The following is a 25335-nucleotide window of genomic DNA, read 5'->3' as shown; positions in this document are numbered from 1 at the left end:
TCAAAAACAGAGGATGCATTTTAAGTAGTATTCACGTCTATCTCAAAGTAAACAAACAAATAGAAAATTAAGCTATTCATTGGAAAAACAGTGAATCCTAGTTCTTAGAAAAAGCCAGAAAATGAGACTATGAAAAGAGATCAGGTAATACAGCAAATCACTAGTTCTTTAAAGTTTTGCTCCAAAGACACATGCAACTAAACTCATCTTCGCCTGTGCAAGGAATTACTGTGCTCCAAGGATGGAAAAAACCCATGTCTTACTAAACTACTGACACAGAAACCAAAGGACAGGTGTGCATCTCTGAGATCAAATAACTAGCCCAAAAGATCAAGGAATAAAACTGTAACATTAACACATTAATAACATTGCATTTTCCTTAATAACAAATGCCCTGGAGCAGCTTAAGGCTGACACAACTTCTCCATTTTATATTTTCTTCATTTAAAAAGGAGATTAAAAAAACCAAAACAGCCAACCAAAACAGATTTAGTGAGCTACATACTTGATTTTTAGGAAGTGCAGTAAGAAACCATTCAATTATACAAAGCTATCTGTGCCAGCCCCTTCAGTCTTGCCCGTGAAAAGGCAGACAGGATAAAAAAAGCCACTTACTAGAGCATGAGACTTCTCTGTCTGTTTCAGAGTAACTTCTTCTCACCTATCCACTTCTACCTTTAACTTTTCTATTGTCTAAAATAAGCAATCCATGTTTTGAAATGAACTATTGATTGCTGACTAAAAAAAAAAAGTCATGCCAGTATTTAAGATATGTATCTTCAGCAGCTTTCAAACTCAAAGCCATTGATGTGAACAGGAGAAGTTTAGCTTATTCAAAAAGCAAATTTAATAATTTTCTTATACACAACAGTATTTCAAAAATAGAACTCATATCTGCATTTATGCTTCAACATTCATCATTTGGGTCCATTTGTATACTCAAGTGTCACTGTGAATGTAAAACCCATAAAAAGGTATGATCCAAACAAGTTCAGGCAGATTCAGGTACCAACAATCAGAGAACGGTGACAAAGGAAGATGGTTTAAGAAAAGATTTGTGTTAATTTTCATTAGAATAGCCTGCATGCTACAAAATTATTAGATAGTATTAGTCAATATTTAGGTTTGCAATGTTAAGTGATCCGAAATCTAATATGGAGCGTTTATCTCTCAGCTAAAAATTACTTATCTGACTTCAGAAACATAAATTCAGTATTCACAAAGGATTCTATGAGAATGAGATTTTTGAGAGAGTAAAAAATAAGTATTTTTCATTTTGGTTTACAATATATGCAAGAATACTCAAAATACTACTGGCTACAACAAGTTCTAACAAACATTCATTGCTGGTGACAATCAAGACAATGAAATAATTTTTTGGCTAAGTGGCAATGTTGGATATGCACCTATAAAGTACTATAGCTGTAAAGTTCATGTATCGCACACCTGCATGAAAAAAATCTCAGTGCACAATTTTCAGAGAGAAGCTGAACCTTACCCTTAGTGACAGAAGGAATGCTTTTTCCATCTGAATTACTTAAATTGAGTAACTAGTCCATTCAAGTTTGAAAAACTCAGACTTTGAAAATCTGGGAGTTTGTCTTACCCAATCCATCAATTAAAAAAGACGACAGACTAAAAAATGCTTGAAGAGCTATTCTTTAAACCTTAAACAGAACAATGTAAATAGAAACAGTGTTCAGCTTCTAACTACAGCTAATACTTTGTCTTAAATACAAAAATATTTGTTGTCCCCCTGCCCTTTGTTATCCAAGGTATGGAACGGCTCCAGTTAACAAAATATAAGTTGGTTAGAGCTGAATTAGAGAAACAGATAATTTACATCCAAAGAACAACGCAACACAAATAACACACAAAGAACTCACGTATAAAATTTTACCTTTCTTTAAATGCAAAAATCTAATACTACAAGTAAACATAACCAGACTACAGAATTGTTCAGAGGGGGTATACTGTTGTGTTTAGACATGCACATACAACAGGTATATAGTGTCTATGCCACAAAGAAAAATCATCTAGTTCCAACCTCCCCTGCTATGGGCAGGGACCCCTTCCACTAGACCAGGTTGCTCAAAGCCCCATCCAACCTGGCCTTGAACACTTCCAGGGATGCGGCATTCACAGACTCTCTGGGCAACCTGTTCCAGTGCCTTACCACCCTCACAGTGAAGAACTTCTTCCTTACATCTAATCTAAATCTACCTTCTTTCAGTTTAAAGACATTACCCCTTGTCCTATCACTACATGCCCTTGTAAAAAGTCCCTCTTCAGCTTTCTTGTGGGCCCCCTTTAGGTACTGGAAGGCTGCAGTAAGGTCTCCCCGGAGCCTTCTCTCCTCCAGGCTGAACAACCCCAACGCTCAGCCTGTCTTTGTAGGAGAGGTGCTCCAGCCCCCTCTGGCCATCTTCGTGGCCTTCCTCTGGCCTCGCTCTAACAGGTCCATGTCCTACTTACGCTGGGGGCCCCAGACCTGAACGCAGTACTCCAGGTGGGGGCTCATGAGAACAGAGCAGAGGGGCAGAATCACCTCCTTCAACCTGCTGACCACACTTCTTTTGATGCAGCCCAGGATGCGACTGGCTTTCTGGGCTGCGAGCGCACACTGCTGGCTCATACTCACTTTTTTATCCACTAATGCACCCACGTCCTTGTTTGCAGGGCTGCTCAATCCACTCATTGCCCAGCCTGTATTTGTGCTTGGGATTGCCCCGACCCATGTGCAGGACCTTGCACTTGGCCTTGTTGAACTTCATGAGGTTCGCACAGGCCCACCTCTCAAGCCTGTCAAGGTCCCTCTGGATGGCATCCCTTCCCTCCAGCATGTCGACCGCACCACACAGCTTGGTGTGGTCACTGTAATGCCTTAAACGTAATCAAGATCATACAGGGGCGGGGAGGGGAGCAGGCGGATGACAACGACCCAGAAATAAACTAAAGAAAATTAACTTACAATTAATTTAAAATTTATGATTTGAATGAAGACTTCTTGGCTGATTTAAAAAACAGTTAAAAAAATAGTTCAAAATTAACAACTCTTATAGTTTGTCCAGAATGTGAATGAAATGACTTAAGAAGAACTGTACATATTTTTAGAGTCTGGTCAGCTATTCTGCATGTAACATTCGCATATACATCCTACTATTTATCTCCTACCAGGCCAAAAACCCCCTAGTGAATGCACTGTAGAATCAAAAACAAAAGAGTGAAATGCACGTGTAGTTTTCTGTATCACACCCTAACACCAGAAGGCTTGCTGTTAAGTCTCCCTAAAACCAACCTGCAGACATATAACATAGAGCCAACCTACAGTTAAGCCCTTCAAGTGAAGAGCTTCTCAAGTGAAAAGCTGCAATTCAAGTAGGGCACTGAGCAGAAGCTACAGCCAAGAGCCATACTTGAAGCCACACAACATCTCTTTGCCAGAACAGAGAATATTTACTGTCATGACTCTGTCACTACATATCACATTTTAAAGACAGTAATGAACTACTTCACAACAAAGCAAAATTATTATCTTGAAAGTAAGCTATATAGTCCCTATCGAAGAATTAGTTTCTGATCAGCTATCAAAAAACTACTTTTTCTGGCAAAGCTCCACTTGAATTTCCTACTGCCACCAGCCAGTTTTGGAACTGGTAGCAAAAGGCAAATTACTGGCTGTTTTTTCAGTAATTCAATATGTTACATTAATTAATTATGGTTAGCTTGAATTTCCTTTATCGTGAAAAGTCAGAGAATGTAGACATGAATTTGCAGAAGTAATTTTCCAACATGAATACTTGAATGGCACCAAACATCTGAGTTTTAAAAGAGCAATATCAGCAACAATGTGTATTACTTACTGGTATATAATAGATATTCATTTTAGGGGCTTCATTGGCAGTCATTAGCATTCCTAAAAAGAGATTTCCACATTTAAAATATTGGTCACAAGAAGATAACACTACTTTAAAAAAAAAAAAGTATACAGTTGAGGCAGTTAATTCATATGAAGTAGATTTGTACATAGGACTTAAAATACTTTCCAGGAAAAGAAACAGAAAAAATGGAAAATTTGCTGGCACCCAAAAAAAAACCCCAAAAAACCCCACCAAAAACCATTAGCATGGCAACCTGAGTATTTGCAGGGAAAAAAGTCTTCATGGGTTAGAGGAGGAGCGGTGAAATCACATTACCTGTATGTCACTCATACAGTACATATTCTTGGCCTGCAATGGAACAGCTAATTGGGACCCATAATAAATTGTTGCATCAAATGCCAAGGAAAGAAAGGTCTGATAGCAGCACAATTAATGAAGCTTTGTTTCCTACATATTTATCCCCTTTTGTTCTCTATCTTAACTGTTCAAGCAAGCCTAAGTCCTGACAACTGTGAGCTGCCAATTTTCGTAACAAATTTAAATAGTTCATCCCATAATACTGTTTAGAACAAATCCAGTTAGCATTGCACTTAAAACCTACCTTGGGCATAAACTTGTATTATTAATACAAGGGGGGTTGGGTTTTTGTTTTGTTTTTAAACACACACCTACATTCTAAACAAAGTCATAATTCATAACATGGTTTACACCTTTCTTCATATTTCATCTTGGGAAATCAACACAACAGTAGCTTCTCAACACAAAATGAGAGACAGGATATTGTGGCTTCAAATGCAGTAATCTTAGTGATACTAGCCAACCAGGGCAAATGTAAAATTTGAAATATCTATGAATGCACCTAAGAAACACCATGAATAATGGTTGTAAATACTCTGATTATAAAAAAACTACTGTAGAAATATTAAAACCCATGGAAAATCTCCAACCACCAGAAGACTTCATGTTAAGTTCAAAATGAATACTCCTCTCAATTTCCTTCTACATAAGAAAGTAAGAAGGACATTTGGCACATGCTTTTACGTTTATCTCAATTTTGTCTCTCCAGCGTAGCTGATCACCAGGTAATACAAGAGATGGAATATGGAGAAGAAAAGAGCAATCAAGTTAGATAACATTCTGATCTAAAAGTACTGTAACATATGCCACTGAAACTATGAATAATTGGGTCAATTACTACACACCCAGAGGGTGGAAATATAATTTACACCCAACTAGAGGAACGCAATTAACATGGGTGGAGTAATCCTTCCTACCTAATCCTTTTATTAAAAATACACAATGCAGCTGGACTTAAAATGTCAGAAAAAAAGGGGGCTTGCCTTCCTGGCAAAGCAAGAAATTTGTGAAAGCTTAGTCAGCAAACTGAGGCTAAAAGCCATACCCTGAAAGGTTTCCAAGCAATTTAAGGAAAAATCAAGAATTTATACTATATATATATATATACACACACAATGTACTATAGTATATAGATGACATGCTCCCTTAACATACCAGCATGCTCACTACTATTTCAAGAGACAAAGTATTTCTCCATTGACTGAACATGAATCACTAGAGATAAAGGACAGAAATTAATTCTGCAGCTGCTTCAAAGATGACAGTAAAGGGAAAACCTCCTCTTTGAGAGTCTTCCACCAACAATTAAAGGAGGGAAAAACAGACTTCGGAACAGTACATGGGCATATAATACAAGGGAAATAAAAGAATAAAAAAAGGAACAACTCTGTGAAAGGAGAAGTTTATTCCACACATTTTCATTGTTTCAGCTTGTTAGTTTTAACCAGTTTTTATAGGAAGAGGGACCACACCCTAACAAACTACACAGCAGCCTAGTTTGATCACTTTAAAAGGGAAATAAATGAGAACTCTTTTTTTCAGAGAAGAGATTTTAATAAGACCATCTTTGGAAAGTGATCTGCAATACAGTATCATCAATTTAAAGGAATGAAAACACGAGTATGAAGTGGTAGTAAATGGGAGAAGCAATTTTAAAAAATGCAAATTTGTAACTTAAAAAAATTTCTTACAGTAATTGAAACAATTGAGGCACAGATTTCTACACACTGAAGATGCTGTTACGTTTCATTTATATTCTACGACTTAACTGAAGCTGAGTCATGGCTACTCAGCAAGTGGTAAACCTTTTTTCCCCTAACCCCACTCTGTGCATGTGTGATCACAGAAAAGAGATTCATAACTAGTTTAAGAGATCCACTAAAGTTTGTCATCAAGTAGTTTGGTCAAAGCTACACAAGGATTTGCTTCCCATGAAAGGTAATAATACTGAAGCTGGTTGGTAGAATAATTTAATTAAAAAAAAAACACAACAAAAAACAACAGCTACAACAAAACTTCTACAAAACTACTGAAAAAAAAAAATTCACATTATACTGATCCACAGTTTACCATAAATCTTAGAATCACAGAATAGTTTGGGTTGGAAGGGACCTTTAAAGGTCATCTAGTTCAATCCCCCTGCAGTAAGCAGGGACATCTTCAACTAGATCAGGTTGCTCAGAGCCCTGTCCAACCTGACCTTGAATGTTTCCAGGGATGGGCCATCCACAGCCTCTCTGGACAACCTGTTCCAGTGCCTCACCACCCTCATTTTAAAGAATTGCTTCTTTATATCTAATTTAAATCTACCCTCTTCCAGTTTAACACCTATGCCTCTTGTCCTATTGCTACAGACCTTGATAAAAAGTCCCTCTCCATCATTCTTACAAGCCCCCTTTATATACTAGAAGGCTGCTATAAGGTCTCCCTGGAGCCTTCTCTTCTCCAGGCTGAACAACCCCAACTCTCTCAGCCTGTCTTCAGAGGTGTTCCATCCCTCTGATCATTTTTGTGGCCCTCCTCTGGACCCACTCCAACAGGTCCCTGTCCTTCCTGTGCTGAGGACCCCAGAGCTGAACGCAGGACTGCAGGTGGGGTCTCACCAGAGCAGAGCAGAGGGGCAGAATCCCCTCCCTCGACCTGCTGGCCATGCTGCTTTTGATGCAGCCCAGGATACGGTTGGCTTTCTGGGCTGCGAGCGCACATTGCCAGGTCATGTCTAGCTGGCTCATCCACCAGTACCTCCAAGGGCTGCTCTCAATCCCTTCATCCCCCAGTCTGTATTGATACCGGAGGTTGCCCCGACCCATGTGCAGGACCTTGCACTTGGCCTTGTTGAACCTCATGAGGTTCACATGGGCCCAGTTCTTGAGCTTGTCCAGGTCCCTCTGGATGACATCCCATCCCTCAGGTGTGTCAACCGCACCACTCAGCTTGGTGTCATCTGCAAACCTGCTGAGGGTGCACTTGATCCCACTGTCCATGTCATTGATGAAGATATTGAACAGTACTGGTCCCAATACGGATCCCTGAGGGACACCACTTGTCACTGATCTCCATCTGGACATTGAGCCATTGACTACTACCCTTTGGATATGACCATCCAACCAATTCCTCTTCCACCAAACAGTCCGCCCATCAAATCCATCTCTCTCCAATTTAGAGAGAAGGATGTTGTGGGCGACCGTGTCAAAGGCCTTACAGAAGTCCAGACAGATGACATTCATAGCTCTTCCCTTGTCCACTGATGTAGTCACTATTTCAGAAATATTTCAGAATGTTTTATATTACAATGTAGTTTCACTTTTTCATTTCTTTAATTTTTTTTTTTTTTAATTGTGACAAAGCAGTGTGAAAACTATTTCATAAGGGTGAGATTAGGGTAGGGGCTGAGCAGCAGTTTCACATGAACTGTTAAAACACAAACTAGGCAAAGATGTCCTGGGTTTCCTGTGCCATGCTGGCTTTGCAAACATTCAGTGGTGCTCAGAATGCTGGGGCACCAATGAGAGCACTGAGCTGTAGCCATACTGGTACTTAAATGATATTATATTTCCAGCTTTCCACAACTGCAAGCTCATATTACTGAAAGTATTTCCTCATTTTCAGAAGTTCAATCATTATTATTCTTTAAATTCTGAATAAGCACGAGGTGGTGCTAGGCATCTTCAATTCTGGAGCAAGAGTATTTATGACAAACGTGCAATGCACCACCTCTTATCTTAAATATCTTAATTTCCACTGCAACATGTGCTAGTTTTTCCCCCTCTGTCTCCATATGATTATAAAATACAACCTAGTTTTCATCCAACAACAGTTCTTACCAAAAGACATCAGCCTGTCCCCCTACAGACGTGGATAAAGAAAGAACAATAAGAAAAGCAGAACTGACTTAAGGAGGAGACATGGGACAGGACTGGAACGCACAATCTAGATCATTGATCTATAGCACAGACACATGAAAAAGTAACATCCAATAAGCAACATTAGGGAGATATGTGCATTCAATTCTTTGTGCTACAAGATTCTTCCTGCAGAGTATCATGAAAATAGTTTCTGCAAAAGCACTTGAGGCGTGTCTATCTACCATAGAGGCTACAGAGCGTCCACAGTTGAGTAATGTCCATCCTTTGTAGATACTCAAACTTGACTGGTTATGACCTCAGCAACATGATCAGACTTCGAAGTTGGGTCTAACTTCAAGTTTGGCCCTGCTTTGAGCAGGAAAATATATGACACCCAGAGGTCCCTTCCAACCTGAATTATGCTAAGATTCTACATAGTCAAGTAACTAACTTCTGTTTCACTCCCTGTCACGAGCCCTTCATTATCAATGCTGCATGGATGTTAATTCACTCCTGGGTTCTCTTTTGGATCACATCAATAAACTCATCAAACGTAAAACCTGGACAAAATGCTAATGATAATTCACTCCAATTACCTCTCTCTGTAGCTACTACAGATGAGAGAAGATCAGGTTTATCTGCCTCCATGTTGCACAGTCCACACTGTTACCACACATTTATTCTCAAATACACCCAAATGAAGTCATACACACAACCAGCGCACACGAGATGTACCCTCAGCACCATGCCATAAAGTCCCTGTTTTGGCAGGCTTTGATTCTTTGCTTATGTTATTTCTGGCACTTTAATCTGGGAAAAACAAATATATGGAACACAAATAAAAATGGTATCTACGTCTTTTTGAGGGCTCAGAAAAACCTAACCCAATTCCTAAGTAGTAAAACACCATTCTGCTTCAGAGGGGGGCTAAACCTGAGCAGCATGGAAATAAGTTAATATTTTCATCAGCAAGGTCCTGCAGATCATTACAGTTTTGCTGCTGCATAAGGTCAAAAATGCCCAGCATCTCAGCAGGGATCAGTATTTAAGTGCTCATCTTACACAAAACAAAAAACCAAACCAAAACAAAAAAAAAAAAGAGACATTCTTAACTGAAGCTGGCAGAAAAGACAAGTTTTAACTCGTTAGAAATCTCAAATTCACTTATCTACAATCTTGAATTTGAGCTGCTAGTATGAACCAAAGTCCAAGTCCCTCTATCTTCACTGCTACCTCTCTCTAAAATTAAGATAATAGAAGAGTTTGCAACATAGGCATTCTGGGGATCAAGAATTTTGCCCTGTGCCGTGCTAGTGGCCCTAGTTTTTATTTCATCTTGTTCAGTACTGCTTTCTAAAAAGGAAGCAGGTATCACATAGTAGTTAAGAACCAAGCAACTCAGATCAAGCAGGGAAAATTAAGGTCAGTTGCAATCTGAGGTACAATCAAAGCACATGTGCACATACAACTACCATTTTGTAAAATATTTTTACTTATAAGGTAGGATCTGGAAACTGGTTAAAAGTGACCCTCAGTTTTGACCTCTAAACATAACATTATGAGACACAACAAATTTCAAGAGTCACAAAAAGCATGCAAATCTGTGCACTTGGGAATCTACACTTAAAACCAAAGTATTCAATCTAAGGGAGGGCACAAATAGTTGTAAACACTTGTAAAAATTTGTAAACTTGCTGTAAAGAGATTTTTCCTAGCTCTAGAAAGCAAGCTCTAACTCATTTGGGACTTAGCCAAGAGACAAAAGGCCAAAATTCCTATTCCTATAAAACACCTCAGATATCTGAAAGAGCAAAAGAGGTCAATCACTCAATTGACAGCACAGCAGCTTCTAACTGCAAAGAGGCTCCAATTCAATGCAGATGCAGAGGAAACAATGACACTGACTAACAAGTAACCATTTTTTCCTAGCTCTGTCATAAGGAGGAAAGTAGACCCAACTGTATCACCTAAACAGAAAAAAAGACCACAGCTTGGGTTAACATGAGCTCTCCCTTTTGAACTTAGCAAGACATTAATATATTTAACGTACCTGAATTTGGATACAGGCAGACATCATTGATATCACATTCTGGCTCCATTGAAGTAAGTATCTTCCCCTGAAATTGTAGGAAGAAAAACATTACAAAGAACTCCAAACATAATTAAATTTAGTAAATCTAAACATTATGGATAGCCATTACAGAAGCTAAGAAATATGATGGAATAAAGATGGAACAGATTTTGCAGAGCAATAAAATGTTATTGAAGTATCTGAACGTAACACAAGGAACTCAATATTGTATTTTGTCTCTGATCTCTTACAAGGAATGCAGCTTACTGGTTACTGAAGACACAACAACGTACAGCAGCATCTCTAATTTCTCAGCTCACACTTCTGTGTTGAAAATACATGTGTCAGATTTACTTTATTTTATTTCTTGCAAAAGGCAGGGGTGAGGTCCCTAACTTCCTGGCACATTCTCAGTGTAACCCTCATTTTGTTCAACTTCATGGTAGTTTTAAAGCACTTTATTTTGGTAAATATCATTAGCTGAAATGATGGATCGGGAGTGCAATTTGATTCTGGAGCTTGGCTCGTCTACCCTGCTCACATCTACATGAAATAAAATATAGCTCAACACTTTATTTATAATTTATAAACTCAGTATTAAAGAGGTCTAAATATAAAATAAAAGTAGTAAAAGCATCCAGTGGTATCTAGCTTAGATCAGAATTGAAGTTATAAAGGTTATTTAAGAAAAAGGTAAAAGCAGGAAACAACATTCAAAAAAATTAGAATTGGAACAGAGTCTGAAAAACCCAGACAAAATACAGGTGCTCTTACAAGCCAACACACAAGACAGCCAGTAAAGGAAGAGTCTCTAAGAACTGGGCCACAGAATCTGAAGCATGAGAGTACATGCCTACACGGTTCTAAATGAGGGACAGGAACACAGCAAATTTTGATCCTATTCCTCTTTTTTCTTTCCCTGCAGCAATCCCACCTACCTTTCTGGGCCCTCCCTTTCCCTCCCAGTTACATGCTGTTACCCCACCCACCTCTGGTCTCTCCCCGATGATTAATAAGAATCCTCCCCCACCCCGGTCTTAGCAGACAAAAGCCTCATGCTCCCCACCCCAAGGCACGTCTCAGCATGGGGCTATTCTGGTATCAAAGCCATATGCTCTCCACCCCACAGTCTGCCTCTGCAGTTGGTTCCCCGCCAGAGATAGTCAGGAACCAACATCTGGGAGAGGTGGAGCCAGCTGGAACATACTCTAGGAAAGAGTCCAAAGCTATCCTTGCCTTCCAGCAGTAAGAAACCCTCCCTTTTCCCACTGTAGAGGCCACCTGACAAACCTACAGTGTTTCATTCTCAATGAGGGAAATACACATACCTCGGAAAAATAGAGAGAGGCCACTGCAGATGTTTTAAATAATAACCAATAATGTATTTGCTCTTTTAAACAATAAAAAAATAACTGCAGAGGAGCTTACAAAAAAACGCTTGCGATCACAGAAAAAATAAAAGAGGCTGTTGAAAGTTCATGAAGAAGCACAACAATAGAGAAATGACTGTGTGAACAGTCAGAAAAGAGTGCCTCTAAACTACTACAACTGCTCTTGATATGTTTCACTATAAAGCTAGAAAAGCATAGGTGAAGCATGTTTTTTAGAAGGAATACAATGACTAAAGATAGTCCCTCAAACTGAACCAAGTTACAGTAGTATTACTATGAATCTGTGGGGTAACATATTTTGTGCAAGCTTCATTGATGGAAAGGTAAGAAAAAGAACAGCATAATATAATGAAAGAAAGTGTTATGAAAATTAGATTTCAATTTCAGTTAAGAGTTGCAAAAGGCAGGGATAAAGACGTTGCCTGCTGCAACATAATCCATTAATACAGCATAATGCACATTGTTATTTGGATCTAGGCATACTATCTGCTTCAATACCCAAATAGGTTTCTGTGAAAATAAGCAGCACCTGACTTAAATAGGTCATAAACTAAATGATCTACCTTTGAAGTTAGCCCTTCTTTAAGCAGGGAATTCGAAAGACCACGTTTTCTCTGATGAAAAATTGTAACTGGATGTGTTCAAGCACACTGTGAGAAATACAGAAACCAGGGCAATAGCTAAGATACTACTTTTTATGTTTAAATCCTTCTACTGAAAGAAGCATCTTAGGCAGACATGTACGAACAGCTAAAAAATACCTAAGACTATATCTTTATACCTGACAGGCTGTTGAATAACTTCCCAGATGTTGGTTTATTTAGCCAGACAGGACAAAATGCTATGTAAATTAGGACACATTAAAAACCCAACTTCCCTACACTGAATTTCAGCTTTATTATTCAAGCTGCATGAAAAAACAAAAAGAAAGTAAAAATTTAAAAAAATCTGAGTGCAGCAACATAAAAACACTTACTGTATCTTTGTTCCACATTTTTATGATTCGAGAATCTGCAGAGATAATTGAATCCAACTGATGCTGAAACTGAATTGACTTAATAGGCAGGCCATAGTGGTGATCTTTGACTATTAATGGATTACTAGACCGGAGATCATATAACAAAACCTTTAAGAATAAGAAACAGATTAAACTTACAATATTGCAAGATAAAGAGGAAGTCATGCACACCGTATCTTCACTAAAGATTTAACTAAACTTGAGATTTTTTTACTTAAATACATGGACAGGCTTTATGTAAAACAAATAATTTTAAATTCTGAAAACAGCTTATTAAGTGAGCCCAGTTTATTCTGGCAATATATTTTAACCTCAGCATGCTTCAGTCTAGAAAAAATAAAAACAAATTTAAGAGCTCACCATCTTTCTACAGTCTTTTTAATTTCTATTGAAAAAACAAACGGTTTTCAAGGCTCTTAGTATTTCTTAGTAACTAATATTTCACTTTCAGATTCTTGTGCTGTTCTTACAAGATTTAAATTTTCAGACTACCTTCCACATTCAGTGAGCATGACTTTCACTCAGTGAAACACCACAGAATGTAATTTTTTGTTAAGGAAATTAGAGAGTACAGAAACCTACATTTTTATCTCCAAAGTTTTCTACGGAACTCGAGAAAGACCTTAAACCTTTCACACGCGAAGTGTGAATACTAATAATTTTGGGGAAAAAAACATTATCAGTTTGTGCATAAAAAATATTATCTCCAATAAAACTTGCCTGGCATGTATACTAACATTATCACAAATACAACTCTTACATACGTATCTGCTCTTGAGCAAGCTACAGTTTTCTAAACCCATGAAAAGACTGAAGGCAGAATAAAATCCCCATACTCCACTTTAAAAATATGATGGCTATAATGAATAAATGAATCAAAATGATCCTTTATAGAAAGATAAGACAGTAAAAACAATAGCTGAAAGACAATCACTTCTGCTTCTTTAGCCCCATCAAGATAAGCGAAGAGCATATATGTTGCATTGAGAAGGTACTGATACAGTCTCAAAAAGCAGCAACTTCCCTGCATACTTGACTCTTAGGTCCTAAGAAAACTGTAGAATTTGAAGTTATACATACAGTATGTAGGTTGTGAAGATTTTAAGTGGTCCCTACAGTATTCTGAAGAGACGATCATTTGACAAAATTAATCTGCAGTTTACGAATGACTATTACTACTCTCTATATGTAATTTATGCTCTTCTAAATACTTGCATTAATATCTATTTACATTACAACAAGTGCACTCAATGTATGATAGACTTGGACTGGCAACTGCAAGAAGAGGATCTCCTAAGAACTGTTGTAGATGAAATTAAGTCTACCTGCCCAGTAGATGTTCCAACAGCCATATTCAAAGCTCCATCAAATTTCAGTGCTGAAATGGATGGTAGACCATCTATCCTGCAAAGCACAATGCTCATAGTTAGACATTCTTTCAATAAAGGCTGCAAATAACTTTTTAAATGTTAAAAATAGCTAAGATAATTAATGTAAATTAATTTACAGATATCGCTCAGAAATACTACTTCAAAAAGCTGCATTGTTTACATTCAAAACTTGTGGTTGTATAGAAAATTAGCCACTACTACTGAGATCAATAACTAAGAGACTCCTGTGTGACTAAGAAAACCCCTTATTCACACTAGCAATGAGAAGAGAAGACCATGGGCAGGTCATTTTAATGCAAAGTGGGATTTATTTCTAAAAAAAAAAAACAGAACACACTTAAAAAAAGGTAGCCTTTACTCACTCTGTGTCTGCTGTCACACTGCTTAAAGCACAGTCCAACAGCCCAACTCGATTTCTAGTTCTAGGATCCCAGCATTCCACTTTACCCTGAACAGTTTAGAAAATAGGTTTCAAGCTTATGCGACAGATGTCTGGTATTCCAAAAATGTTTAAATAAAATTATGAATTATTTAATCCATGAATAATTAATCAAATTTCCTAGGTTGACATGAGTTGTTCTAATAATGCCATACAAGCTCCACACGTTTCATTTATATTCTTTAAAAATGTGATCTGAATCAAAATCATTAACACTAAATTTCCGAAGATTAATAGGGTACACATGCTAGCTAATTTCTACAGATGGCTACACTGTAAAGCAAGATAACATTATTTTCTCTCCCATCTGCAAAATCTCAAGCATTTCAGAAACCAAGGTAGCTCAGAAATACCTGCACTATGCTCTAAGAAGTCATCTTGTTTAACAGATCTATACTTAACATAGCAAATGAGATCAAATTAATTCATTAGGTTCCTGTCATGATTTCTTCTTAGCCTCATGCAAACTAATATAAAAAAGAAACAAGCACTACTGCCCTTCTTATAAAAGGAATGTAAACATTTACCTCAGCTGTCCCCATAGCAAACAAGAAGTGTACAGGATTTATGTCACAGATATTACTCTCTCTAAAATAGAAAAAGGAGCAAATTTAATGACATCAGAATAATTTAACACATGAACAACTAAATGTACACTATTGCTCAGCCTGGAAAAGGAAAAGCTGGAGGGGAGGAATGGATAGCCATGTAATAGCAGCTTCCCATACATACATTAAGAGAAGCTTACCAAGAATTTGAAGCCATCAGAGACAGCGCTGATTACTTTGAACAGGTAAGGTTCCAGCTGGATGTAAGGATATTTTTACACTATGCGGATAATTAAGCACTGGAACGGGTTGCCCATAGAGGCTGTGGAATTCCCATCCTCAGAGTTTTCAAGACCCCCTGGGAAAATTCATCTGAATTCAGTGTGACCATGCCTTGAGCAGGAGGGTGGGCTCTGAGGTTCTCTCCACCCTAAATGATTCTGCATTTCTCTGCCCATACCCGCCACCTACCACCAAGCCTTGCCATACCACTTGGCTCCACTACGTTCTTAAACAACTCAATTATGTCAAAAGGTCTTCCTGATTACTTATGTTCTAAAGCTTACATCACCAACATATTCTGATGAATGGCCTGTCTTCCTTTCTCTCACCCAAGTATCCTATTTCTCAACAGGGCACCCAAGAGCCCTGTATTTCTCCAACAATTCTTCCAAAGTACAAATATTTCTCCTTACACCACTCATCCTGGCGCTGTCCAACTTCTTCTATTCAAAGCCCTCCACCTCTAATTCTGTAACTCATCCAACTCCCCCACCTCACATCCTTCTCACAACTTCAAGTGTCATCTCTCCAATTCAGATTTTACACTACACCCTTAGCTCTCCCACTGCAGGATTTTCCCCCTTTTTTTCCTGCTGCTCAGTTTCTGTATTGTGCCTTCCCAAATACTGCTTCAACCATTAAGCTATCCTACCCACTGAGCACCAGCGGTTGCGCACCAACTAGCCACTTTATCTAGTCAAGTCTCTTCTCATCTGCTTCTCCCCACATAAAAGAAGCCTAGCTCCTGCTCTGATAGTGTTTTCAAAAGAATCAGACACATGCTGGAGATAGAAAAATTCTCTTTGGGCTACTCCAGGAGCAGAAGGACAAAGACATGTCTGGGAAAGTACATAGCCTGTGGGTGTATCTCTATATGATGGCTAAATTGAGCAATAATGGCAAAGTTTTAATGAAATGCTGTTAAGATCAAGTTATATAATACTTATTACAAGTCTATATTAAGCAATTTTAAAATATACACAAAAGAAACTCAATTAAAACGTAAAAACTAGAACAAAGAATTACAGAACATAAAATAAAATGAGTCTCAGAGTCGGCATATGTTCCTTTTCAACTCTACAATGTGTTTGGGCAGTATTCAGACACAATACTGACGGTGAGCATGCTAGTAGTTTGCTTCCACCTGGTGGAAAGTAGACAGATAAACGTCACGCATTGCGGATAACTTACGAAGCATCAGTTTGCAGGGAGTTCAGAAACCTTCCTTGTTCCAAATTTAGCCTGTATACTTCAGAACTACAAAGGAAAAAGCCAAAATTACTGAAAATACTGTTGTAAGTTAGAAGGAGTTATAAAAATTCCTGCTGACTGCCTAATTTTACCACATACACAATTTTCAGAGTTCACAATCTAAAACATAAGACAAATCTAACCTTCAGTGTTAAAAATACAGAGAAAAATGTGCATGTTCACCAGAGATATTTATTACATTGCAATATCCTACCAATTACTCTTTTTCCAGGGAAAAGATGCATTAATTCCTTTCTTAAGATCTTTTAATTTCCTATGATTTATGTTACATCTTGAATTGCTACTTATTTTGTTTGAAACCCTAAAGACCGAATTTTATTTTTACTACGTCTTCTCACAAACTCAATTAATTATTTTATGTGATTTGACTCACACTTTAACAGCAACAAAACATCAACCAGGATAGAAAAAGTTATTTAATTTTCCTTACTTAGACGCCAATCACTTTTTAAAACAGTACATTGAATTGCAATTTTTATAACAAATTTGCAAATACATCAGGTACCTGGTTTAAGAATCAAAGTATAAAAGTCTTTAAACAGTACAGAAAACTGAATCAATCTTAGTCTTCCCACATTTTCCACTCTTCACAAACAGTCTCCATTATTAATTTGGAAGGAATTGCTGCCACTTCCAATTTTTAACTTTTCTGGTATTTTAATGTTCATTTTATTCTTGGAAAACATTGCTAACAAAAGTGAAACAAAATAACCCACTTAATCAGTACCTTGCTCCTACAAAATACAGGTCACACGATGGATAGTGATAAGAGAAATCTCTACCAAATTTTGGTATTCTTGTTCTGTAGTAATGGCCATGTTGCGAATGAAACTCCACAAACCTGTCGCACTGCAGGAAGACAATCTGAAAATAAAACAGAAAGCACTGAAACATACAGAAGATGACAATCTCCTCAACTTGTCTCACAGCACAAACTCCAGCTATTTTTTTCAAGCTCACACAGATCTATCACAATGCATTTAAATAATTTCCATTAAAATGACAGAATCAACTAGTGCATCATTCTCACTAGCCACAGCAAAGAGCTTTATTAATAAACATTAAATTAATATTCACAAGAGTGTATGTGACACCCTGAAAGTGACTCTGCAAACAGAAGCAGTATAGTCATCTCAGTGTTGTGCTGCACCAAAATCAACACCTGTACTTCTTTCAGACACCAGAGTTAATAATTTCTTCCAGGTACAATGTCACGCAGACACCAATATGTTCATAGTACTAAGCACGTGAACTACGCATCCTGATGTACGGCAGCATCCCAATAAATGACACCAATGACCTTTGTGCATTTTTTTGTTGTTTGTCAATTGAATAAGAACATTGTTCCTTTCTGAAACTTAGACAAACATCTCAGTCCTGGAAGAGCCCACAGGGAGGCATTACTAGAAGGCTAGACCTATACTAGTAAACAAAATAGGCCAGAACCTGCCCCTATAGTCCTGATGGCAAGTTAACATGGCACAACTCATATCCACATGAAGGAATTCTTCGCACTCCAAACAGAGACAGTATCATCCACACCATCCATTACACTGATGCTGTACCTCAAACCATGCCCAGGCATTGTCAGATGGAGGAACAGTTGGCCTGGCCCAAATTTATGCCACAATACATGCAAACAGTTAAATGATATGGATAATCACAGGCTAACTATTGACTCTGAGCCTCATCCCTATTTAGCTTAGATTAGAAAAGTGCTCGTTTAGTTTGGAGTATGTATAGTCCATGCATCTTCTAAAAGTAGTAGATAAGGAAGATTTTAAATTTCCTGCTGATGGACTACATTGTTAGCAATGCAAATAAGGATGCAAAGCTCAGGAAAGGTGAGGTACAAAAATTATTCTGAATCTGTCATCTTTATGTATATATCTGTGTATTCTTCCCTTACGAGACACGGATAAAGCACTGACCTAGGCTAGTACTTTATGCCTATTTATCGTTAAGTCCCCCCTTACTTATGCTTTTTCTGATATGAGAAACCCTAGTGTTTCAACTTTTATTCATGGACTCACCCATCTTCATCTAAGACCAAGTAGAGTATCATCTTTCAGAAGCGTAACTACGATTTCATATGAGATTACAGATGCAGCTGCACAGTTGATGGTATAAAATGATTTTTTTCATATACATCCCAATCAATCCCTTGTGTACCTAACGCCTTTATGCTTTTAACTGGAGGTTTACAACAAGCAAAGCTCTTTATTAATCTGTTTGAAGCAATGCCCAGATCAAATCTTTTCTCTATCATCATTGCAAAACAAAAAATGTCTGCATCTTCATGCATAAACTACATGAACTGTGAGAACATAAAATTAAACCATAGTTAATTTAAAAATATCAGTATCACATTCTCTTAGTTCACTACCAGTAACCCATCAAAAACCTGTTACCAGGAAAAGATGCTGTTTGGTTTCAATGAGAAAAGCGAATTTTCTTCTCACCCACTCTACCTCCGAAAAGACTTTAGAAACTTTTTGAAGGTTGCCAAAAGCAATCAAATATTCTGCTAATGACTGCCTTACCTCTAATAATTTTCTGGTTTAAGATAAATTTCTATAATATGGGACTTGAAGATATTTGTATTCTCTTTCATTAGCAGTGGATACAACTCACTGTAAATCATGTTTGTCTTTCCTTCATACTAAATTAATTTTGGTCACTCTCAGAAAACTACAACCTCAGGGTAGCAAAAGTATAGTCACCGATGCGTGGCAAAAATACTGAGCAGAAATACATGTCTTTTTGCAAAGGGCTGTGGAAAAAGAGGTATTGCTCTCTCCTAAGTCTGAAACTTAGTCCAAGTCTAGAACTTTTAAGTCTAAAACTTAGGAAAGCACAGAAGTGTAACTGGCCTTATGGATACCAATATGAATGAAAGCCAACAGCATGCTCTCACTGTGAAAATGCAAATAAGCCTCAAAAGGCAACCTTCTGAGGATAGTGGGAGCAGACTGGGGAGAAGCTATTTTCCCTGCGCTACTAAAGCATGAGGCAGTGTGTCTAGTGTTGGGCCACCCAGATCAAGAGGGATGTTGAGAGCATCAAGAGGGCTACCAAGACAGACACGGGGCAGAACACAAAACGTACAAAGAAGGGTTGGAAGAATCTTAGCTTGTTTAGTCAGGCAAAGAGCACCCTGCAGGACAACCTAATAGCAGCCAGCAACTGAAGAGTCAAACTCTTTGCAGTAGCAACAGTGAAAATTTCAGATTTTCCTGGGCAGGTTGGACAGGAAGGAAAAATTCTTTACAATGAGGTAGTGCAGCATTACAGCAATTTATTCAGTGAATTTGTGAAACTGCCATGCTTGCAGTTTTTGACAGTCCTGTTCAAGCATTAAATGACATCTGAAGGCCCCCTTCCAATCAGTATTTTTATGATTCTAAGCATTTCAAGTGTAATTTCTCAAATATTGTTCCCTCTAACATGTTCAAAACATTATGACAGCTACCAGCAATTAGTTTTCTTTCTAATGATTTGTTAAGTTTTAGGAAAATAAAATTGAAAACAATGTTGTATTAAGTTGTGAAAGTAGGGCTTCAGTCTGAAATATAGTACCAATTTCAGCTGGAAAACACACACAAACCTTACTGTTCATAAGCAGTCAGAAACATATTTGAAAACACAGTGTGTTCCTCAGCCTCCCAAATAACTGTTTGGTCTGTACAACCAGAAATATTCTCCCACAGACAGACAAGTGGGAGGCTACTATACTGTATCAGTCACCCTCTTCTGCTGCTTGAATTCATGCACATTCTTGGAAATCTCAGAGCGGATAAATTTTGAAAAGACTAAAGCTAGAAGGCTAGATGATAACATGCCTGATCAAACAGAAATATTTATTAAAACCAACACGTACCAGAAATGCTAAGGTCTCTTCTCAGAAAAAAAGTATTAAAATAACCACTTAACAAAAAAAAATTAAAAAAAATAATTAAAAAAGCTTGTCCTAATGAAATTAGCAAAACTGTATGCTTAAATTTCATATTTAATTTGGAACATAACACTTTCATGAATCAGCAAAGTTTACAGAAAGAGGTAACATCCTTTTATCACACCAATTGCTGAAGAAAACAGCCAGGCGTGAAATAGAATTAGAAGTGCTAACGGTACTGGGCCTGAAAAAGGGTTGATGGTCCCAAGAACTCAACTGTTTCCTCCAGGTACGGCACATCATAAAAAAAGAAAAGGAAAAAAAAAATGTTACTTCTCTCCACAATTTTGGCATCATTCATATGCTTTAATCATCATGGCTACAACATCACCGAAAAATCAGGCTATTAACTTACTTATAGCTATCCCACCTGTCAAAAATGGTGTATCTGTGTATCACTTGTGACAAGGGATTATGACTAAATGTCATTCTAGAAAGAATAACTAATTCTGTTTTTCACATTATTTTGTTTGTAGGATAGATAACTATTTGAACTTTTTCTCTACTACAGACAAAAGACTTTAAAAGTGGTAAGGCAAATTATAATAAAAAGAGGCAAAGAAAACAAACAACATTTTGAAGCTACAAAAAATGTTTATCCTGTTTGCTTTTTAAAAAAAAACCTTTTCTGTTCCAAAAGTTGTGTTGATTGACTGCCTTTACTATATATGAAAATGCATTTTAATATACATATTAAACAATTTTTTCATTTATACATTGAAAACATTAAACATACCTTTGAGTAATCATCTGATAAAATCTCAAATGTAACCACTAGAGGAGAGAGCAAGAGAATTTTAAGTCAACTAAGTAAGCAAACTTATTTGCAAACATTGGCATAAATCCTGAAAACGTTTACACTCATGCTAACCTTTAGTCATGTAAGTATTCCCCACAGGTGTCAATGCATAATGCAGGCATTGTGATAAAATCTTTAATTATATAACTTTATCTGCAAAATAGTAAGTAGTTTTCTAAAACTTTAGAAACATATGAAGCATCTTGTAATCTTTTGATCATTCTTGTGTACTTGACATGTTCCTCAGCACAATGCTCAACCATGTATTTATTGGCTCGGGGAAGGTCTAATCAAATGGTTTTCAGTGAGTGTGTGGTCCATGGACCTTTGGTAATCCATCAAGGATGATAAAAAATGACATGAGTTCAGACATGTGATCCTTCTAAGGGGTCAGCACTTCCACAGAAAAAGTTTTAAGGCTCAAAAAAAAAAAAAAAAAGAAAAATCACAAATTTGAAAGCTACTATCTGTGCTGAGCACTGCAACATATTGAACTTTGCCTAGTTTTAAATGAGTTGGGTTGGGAACATTAGGGAGTAGCTGCTTCAGCTAAATTGTTCCATTTAAATGAGGTAGCTCATTTAAAGTTACCTGAAGTGACTCTATGCTACATTTCAAATTAAACATCCTTCTGCAGTCTAGTAAGATGCCAGTTGAAAAAAATTTTACTTTAAGCTCTAATTACCAGCAAGCATTTACTATTACAATGACTCCTACTCTTTTAAAGCAGGTCTTACTCTTGCCATAGCTTCCTCTCCCCACCTCTCTGAACCCCTGCCCCTACCACCTCCCTTCTTACTATGTTGTAGCCCTGTCCCTTCGCCCTACACAGTTCCCTTGTAGTCCTGAGGCACAGTGTAAAGAAACACCACCACACTCTACTCCCCTTTTCCTGACCTAATGCAGTAGTTCTCAATTTTAATTTTTCACATCACTTTCACACACATCACAGCTAGACCAGTTTCATTCTTCTGTAATGATTTAGGACTTCTGCCACTCTATGCTCATCCCCTCATTGCTTCGGTCAGCCCTGTATTCCAGTTCTCAGCCATCAGACTTCTAACAAAAAAACAAACCAAACAAAAAAAATCCCACCACACCATTCACCAAATCTATGCACCCTAAAACTCAAGAGCCACAGCAGCTCTGACCTCCTCCCCTAGTCTAACTGCCAGCAGATTCTCCCTTTCCCGTTGTCTAGATGGCTCCTTGCTTTCCTCACCATAGCAGTTCTCCCTCCAAATTAGTAGCAAACAAGGTGTGATTAGGGCCTTGGCCATGCTACCATCTATCCCTAAGTATCTTGTTCCCAAGAAAACAAACAAAAAACCAAACCAAACAAACAAACCATCCCACTCTCAGGGAATTCTCTTTACCCTGTAACTCACCTACTGAGCTTGGGCTCCAGCGAGAACTCATTTCAGTAATGATAGCGCAACCACAGTGCATTCTCCTACCTTACTGCTTCACAGAAGGGTAAAGGAGATAAGGCCACTACCCAGCCATCGTACCCGCGTCACATTCCCCAAACAGAGTGCAGACTTTAGCCACATTTACTCTCTGAGCCCCACACCTACTGGCTCAAGGTAAATCTTACATTCCTCACACCACTCCAAGACAGGAATGAACTTTGAAGGAGGAGGAAAAGGGAAAAATACAGAGATAAAGACTAGGTGACGTTTTACTCTAGATTCTTGTGCTCCCCCAAAGTACATTCTGTCCCCTCAGCACAGGCAAGGAAATTTCTACTCAAGTCCAACCTGAATTGTATATGAAAGGTGTCTTGCACTAACAGCCATAGCTTATACTAACCTTCAGAATCTAAGCATCTTTCAAATTTCTGGGATAACTGATAGGTATCAAAACAGCGGACCCTTGGCTTGTAAGTTCCTGAAAGAATAATTTGATCTTTAATAAAAAAATTAAACAAAAAAGATACCATTAAAGCTTTTTTTTTTTTAAAAATATAATATCTTACATATATAGGCTTTACTGCATTTCAACTGTAAGTATTCTGATCTTACCAAAGTCTCTGTGACTGGAAAAACATGCCTCTTAGTAACATAACCTTACAGCCTGTTTTTTGTCTCTGGCACCTGAAAGCACCCTACCTGTATGTAGGTTCTTCTGATTACCAGATACATCATACAGAATTTAATAATACCTTCCAATAAGTCTGAAAGACCAAGTCTCCTTAAACTATTAACGCCTACTAAAGTATTCATGTTTGGATCCTGCTTTGACAGTTACAAAACGTAGCATTATCCTCCATCCTTTAAAACAATACTCAAACAATGATGTTCAGAAGTTATTTAAAGCAAATTTATATACAGAATATATATATATAAAACAGAATATATATATATAACAGAATAAAGTTAATTAGGAACTTAGTTTTTAACTGTATTATAAACAGTTCAGTTTTTAATTGTATTATAAACCCCCGGTGGCAGGGGTGTTGGGACTAGATGATCTTCAAATGTCTCTTCCAACCCAAACCATTCTATGATTCTAAGAACATCTGTATTCCAAAAACAAGTGTTTCACAATACCCCTACCAAGACAGCCACTCAATCACATCTTAAGACTAAGTTTCCAACACTCTGTTCAATGCTGCATTTAAAAATGAACTCTTATCAATTCTACCTGAAATACTAAGTCATTCTGCAATCAAGATTTTCTAGCACTTTTGGCCTCTGCTACAGAGAGACACTTTGTTAACTCACCAACTGCCATAACATACTGTCCATCTCTTGACACCTTAATCTTTGTGCTAACGGTGGGCATTTCAAAGTCTTGAATAAGTTCAATTCTTCTACGGATATCTATACAGAAAAATAAATTTTTTTTGTAAAGGTAGCGCAATTGTATCAGTGCAAAAAACTGTAATGGTTTCTTACGGAAGCATGCTGAGTTAATTGAATATAGGGAATATCTTTTAAGATCTTTTAAAGTATAAAGACCTTTTGAGTATAATTAACACATTACAAGCAGATTAATAGTCTGTTAACCCTGAGAAGCAGGCTACCTCCATGCAAAATAAATGTCTGTTCTGAGGTAACTAAGTAACAAATTATTATATAACATAGTAGCAAGTATTTTTCATATATTTTACACAACTAACATGTTGTATAATGTATTCCACCCTCCTGTTAACTCTGTGCATTTTTTTGTTGGTTGAGTTTCTTATACAACACTTCCTATAGTATGTAAATAGCCATTTTTATTTTGTATAACAAGTTTAGGCTAAAACAGTGGTGTTCCTGCACTCTAAGATTAGCATAATACCATAGAGGAGTTTATAGCTGGACTTTATCATAAGCTATAGATGGAGTCCATCCATCACGTTTCTGTACAATCTACAACCCCAATATTTAATGTCTGAAATTGAAAACAATATTGGTAATATTCTGTTCACATAAAGCTACAGAGGCTGTTGAACTAGCCTCTGACTATTTCTAGCTCTGACTTTGTAGTTTTTAAAATGCGAGCTATGCATAACTTCCTCATATCAGTTAATAAAGTGTCTCCCTCTGGACCCACATGTTGTATACGTGTAGCCGACAATCAGCGAGGGCCCCGTAACGGGAAAACTCACCCACATCTTTCTTCTGTAAAGCTCTTTTCTTCCTGTCTGAGAGCCACTGAAAGGAAATGCATAAATCAGTCTTGAGCTCATTATTCATAAAGGAACTAGAGAATTGCCTGAAGTTTGGAAGAATAAGACATTTATGCCGCTAACTTTTTTTCCTCGACTATTTTAAAGTTTCCACTGCGAAGTTTAGCCACTCCACACCAAGAAAAGTTACAAAGTCGCGTTTTTTAAGGGCCTGCAGAACGACACACCTACAGTTAGAGATGCACGCGTTCAAGCCGCAGTTTGAGCTTAAAAACTCCTTAGAGCTGGTTGTAGTTAACGACCCCCACCCTCCACACAAGCGCATGTGGCGGAGGGGCAGCTCAGCCAGCCGCTCGGGCCCGGCCCAGAGCTCCGGCCTAGGCCGCACAGCCCGCCCTCAAAGCCGGCTCCTGCTGCTGCTGCTGCTGCAGGACCCGCCGGCTCGGCTCCGCCCCCGCCCGGCCCGG

General features: G+C 37.8%; 1 protein-coding gene across 1 annotated transcript in view; it reads right to left on the bottom strand.

Moving 5' to 3' along the window:
- NOL10 (nucleolar protein 10) overlaps positions 1 to 25335 on the bottom strand; it is a 56756-nt gene that overhangs the window by 30867 nt on the left and 554 nt on the right. Inside the window, exons 2-13 of the mRNA XM_010566745.1 lie at positions 24848 to 24893; positions 23976 to 24074; positions 23062 to 23139; positions 21187 to 21224; positions 17223 to 17359; positions 16415 to 16480; positions 14921 to 14981; positions 14317 to 14402; positions 13889 to 13967; positions 12522 to 12671; positions 10134 to 10200; positions 3864 to 3916 (exon numbers count right to left, since the gene is read on the bottom strand). Of these exons, the coding sequence (XP_010565047.1) occupies positions 3864 to 3916; positions 10134 to 10200; positions 12522 to 12671; positions 13889 to 13967; positions 14317 to 14402; positions 14921 to 14981; positions 16415 to 16480; positions 17223 to 17359; positions 21187 to 21224; positions 23062 to 23139; positions 23976 to 24074; positions 24848 to 24893 (960 nt within the window). The remainder of the gene's footprint in view (positions 1 to 3863; positions 3917 to 10133; positions 10201 to 12521; positions 12672 to 13888; positions 13968 to 14316; positions 14403 to 14920; positions 14982 to 16414; positions 16481 to 17222; positions 17360 to 21186; positions 21225 to 23061; positions 23140 to 23975; positions 24075 to 24847; positions 24894 to 25335) is intronic.

Source organism: Haliaeetus leucocephalus, unplaced genomic scaffold, assembly GCF_000737465.1.
Source record: "Haliaeetus leucocephalus isolate CR32 unplaced genomic scaffold, Haliaeetus_leucocephalus-4.0 Scaffold217, whole genome shotgun sequence".
Taxonomy (NCBI): domain Eukaryota; kingdom Metazoa; phylum Chordata; class Aves; order Accipitriformes; family Accipitridae; genus Haliaeetus; species Haliaeetus leucocephalus.
The sequence above is the reverse complement of the archived record's forward strand: the minus strand, read 5'-3'. Positions and strand labels throughout refer to the sequence as shown.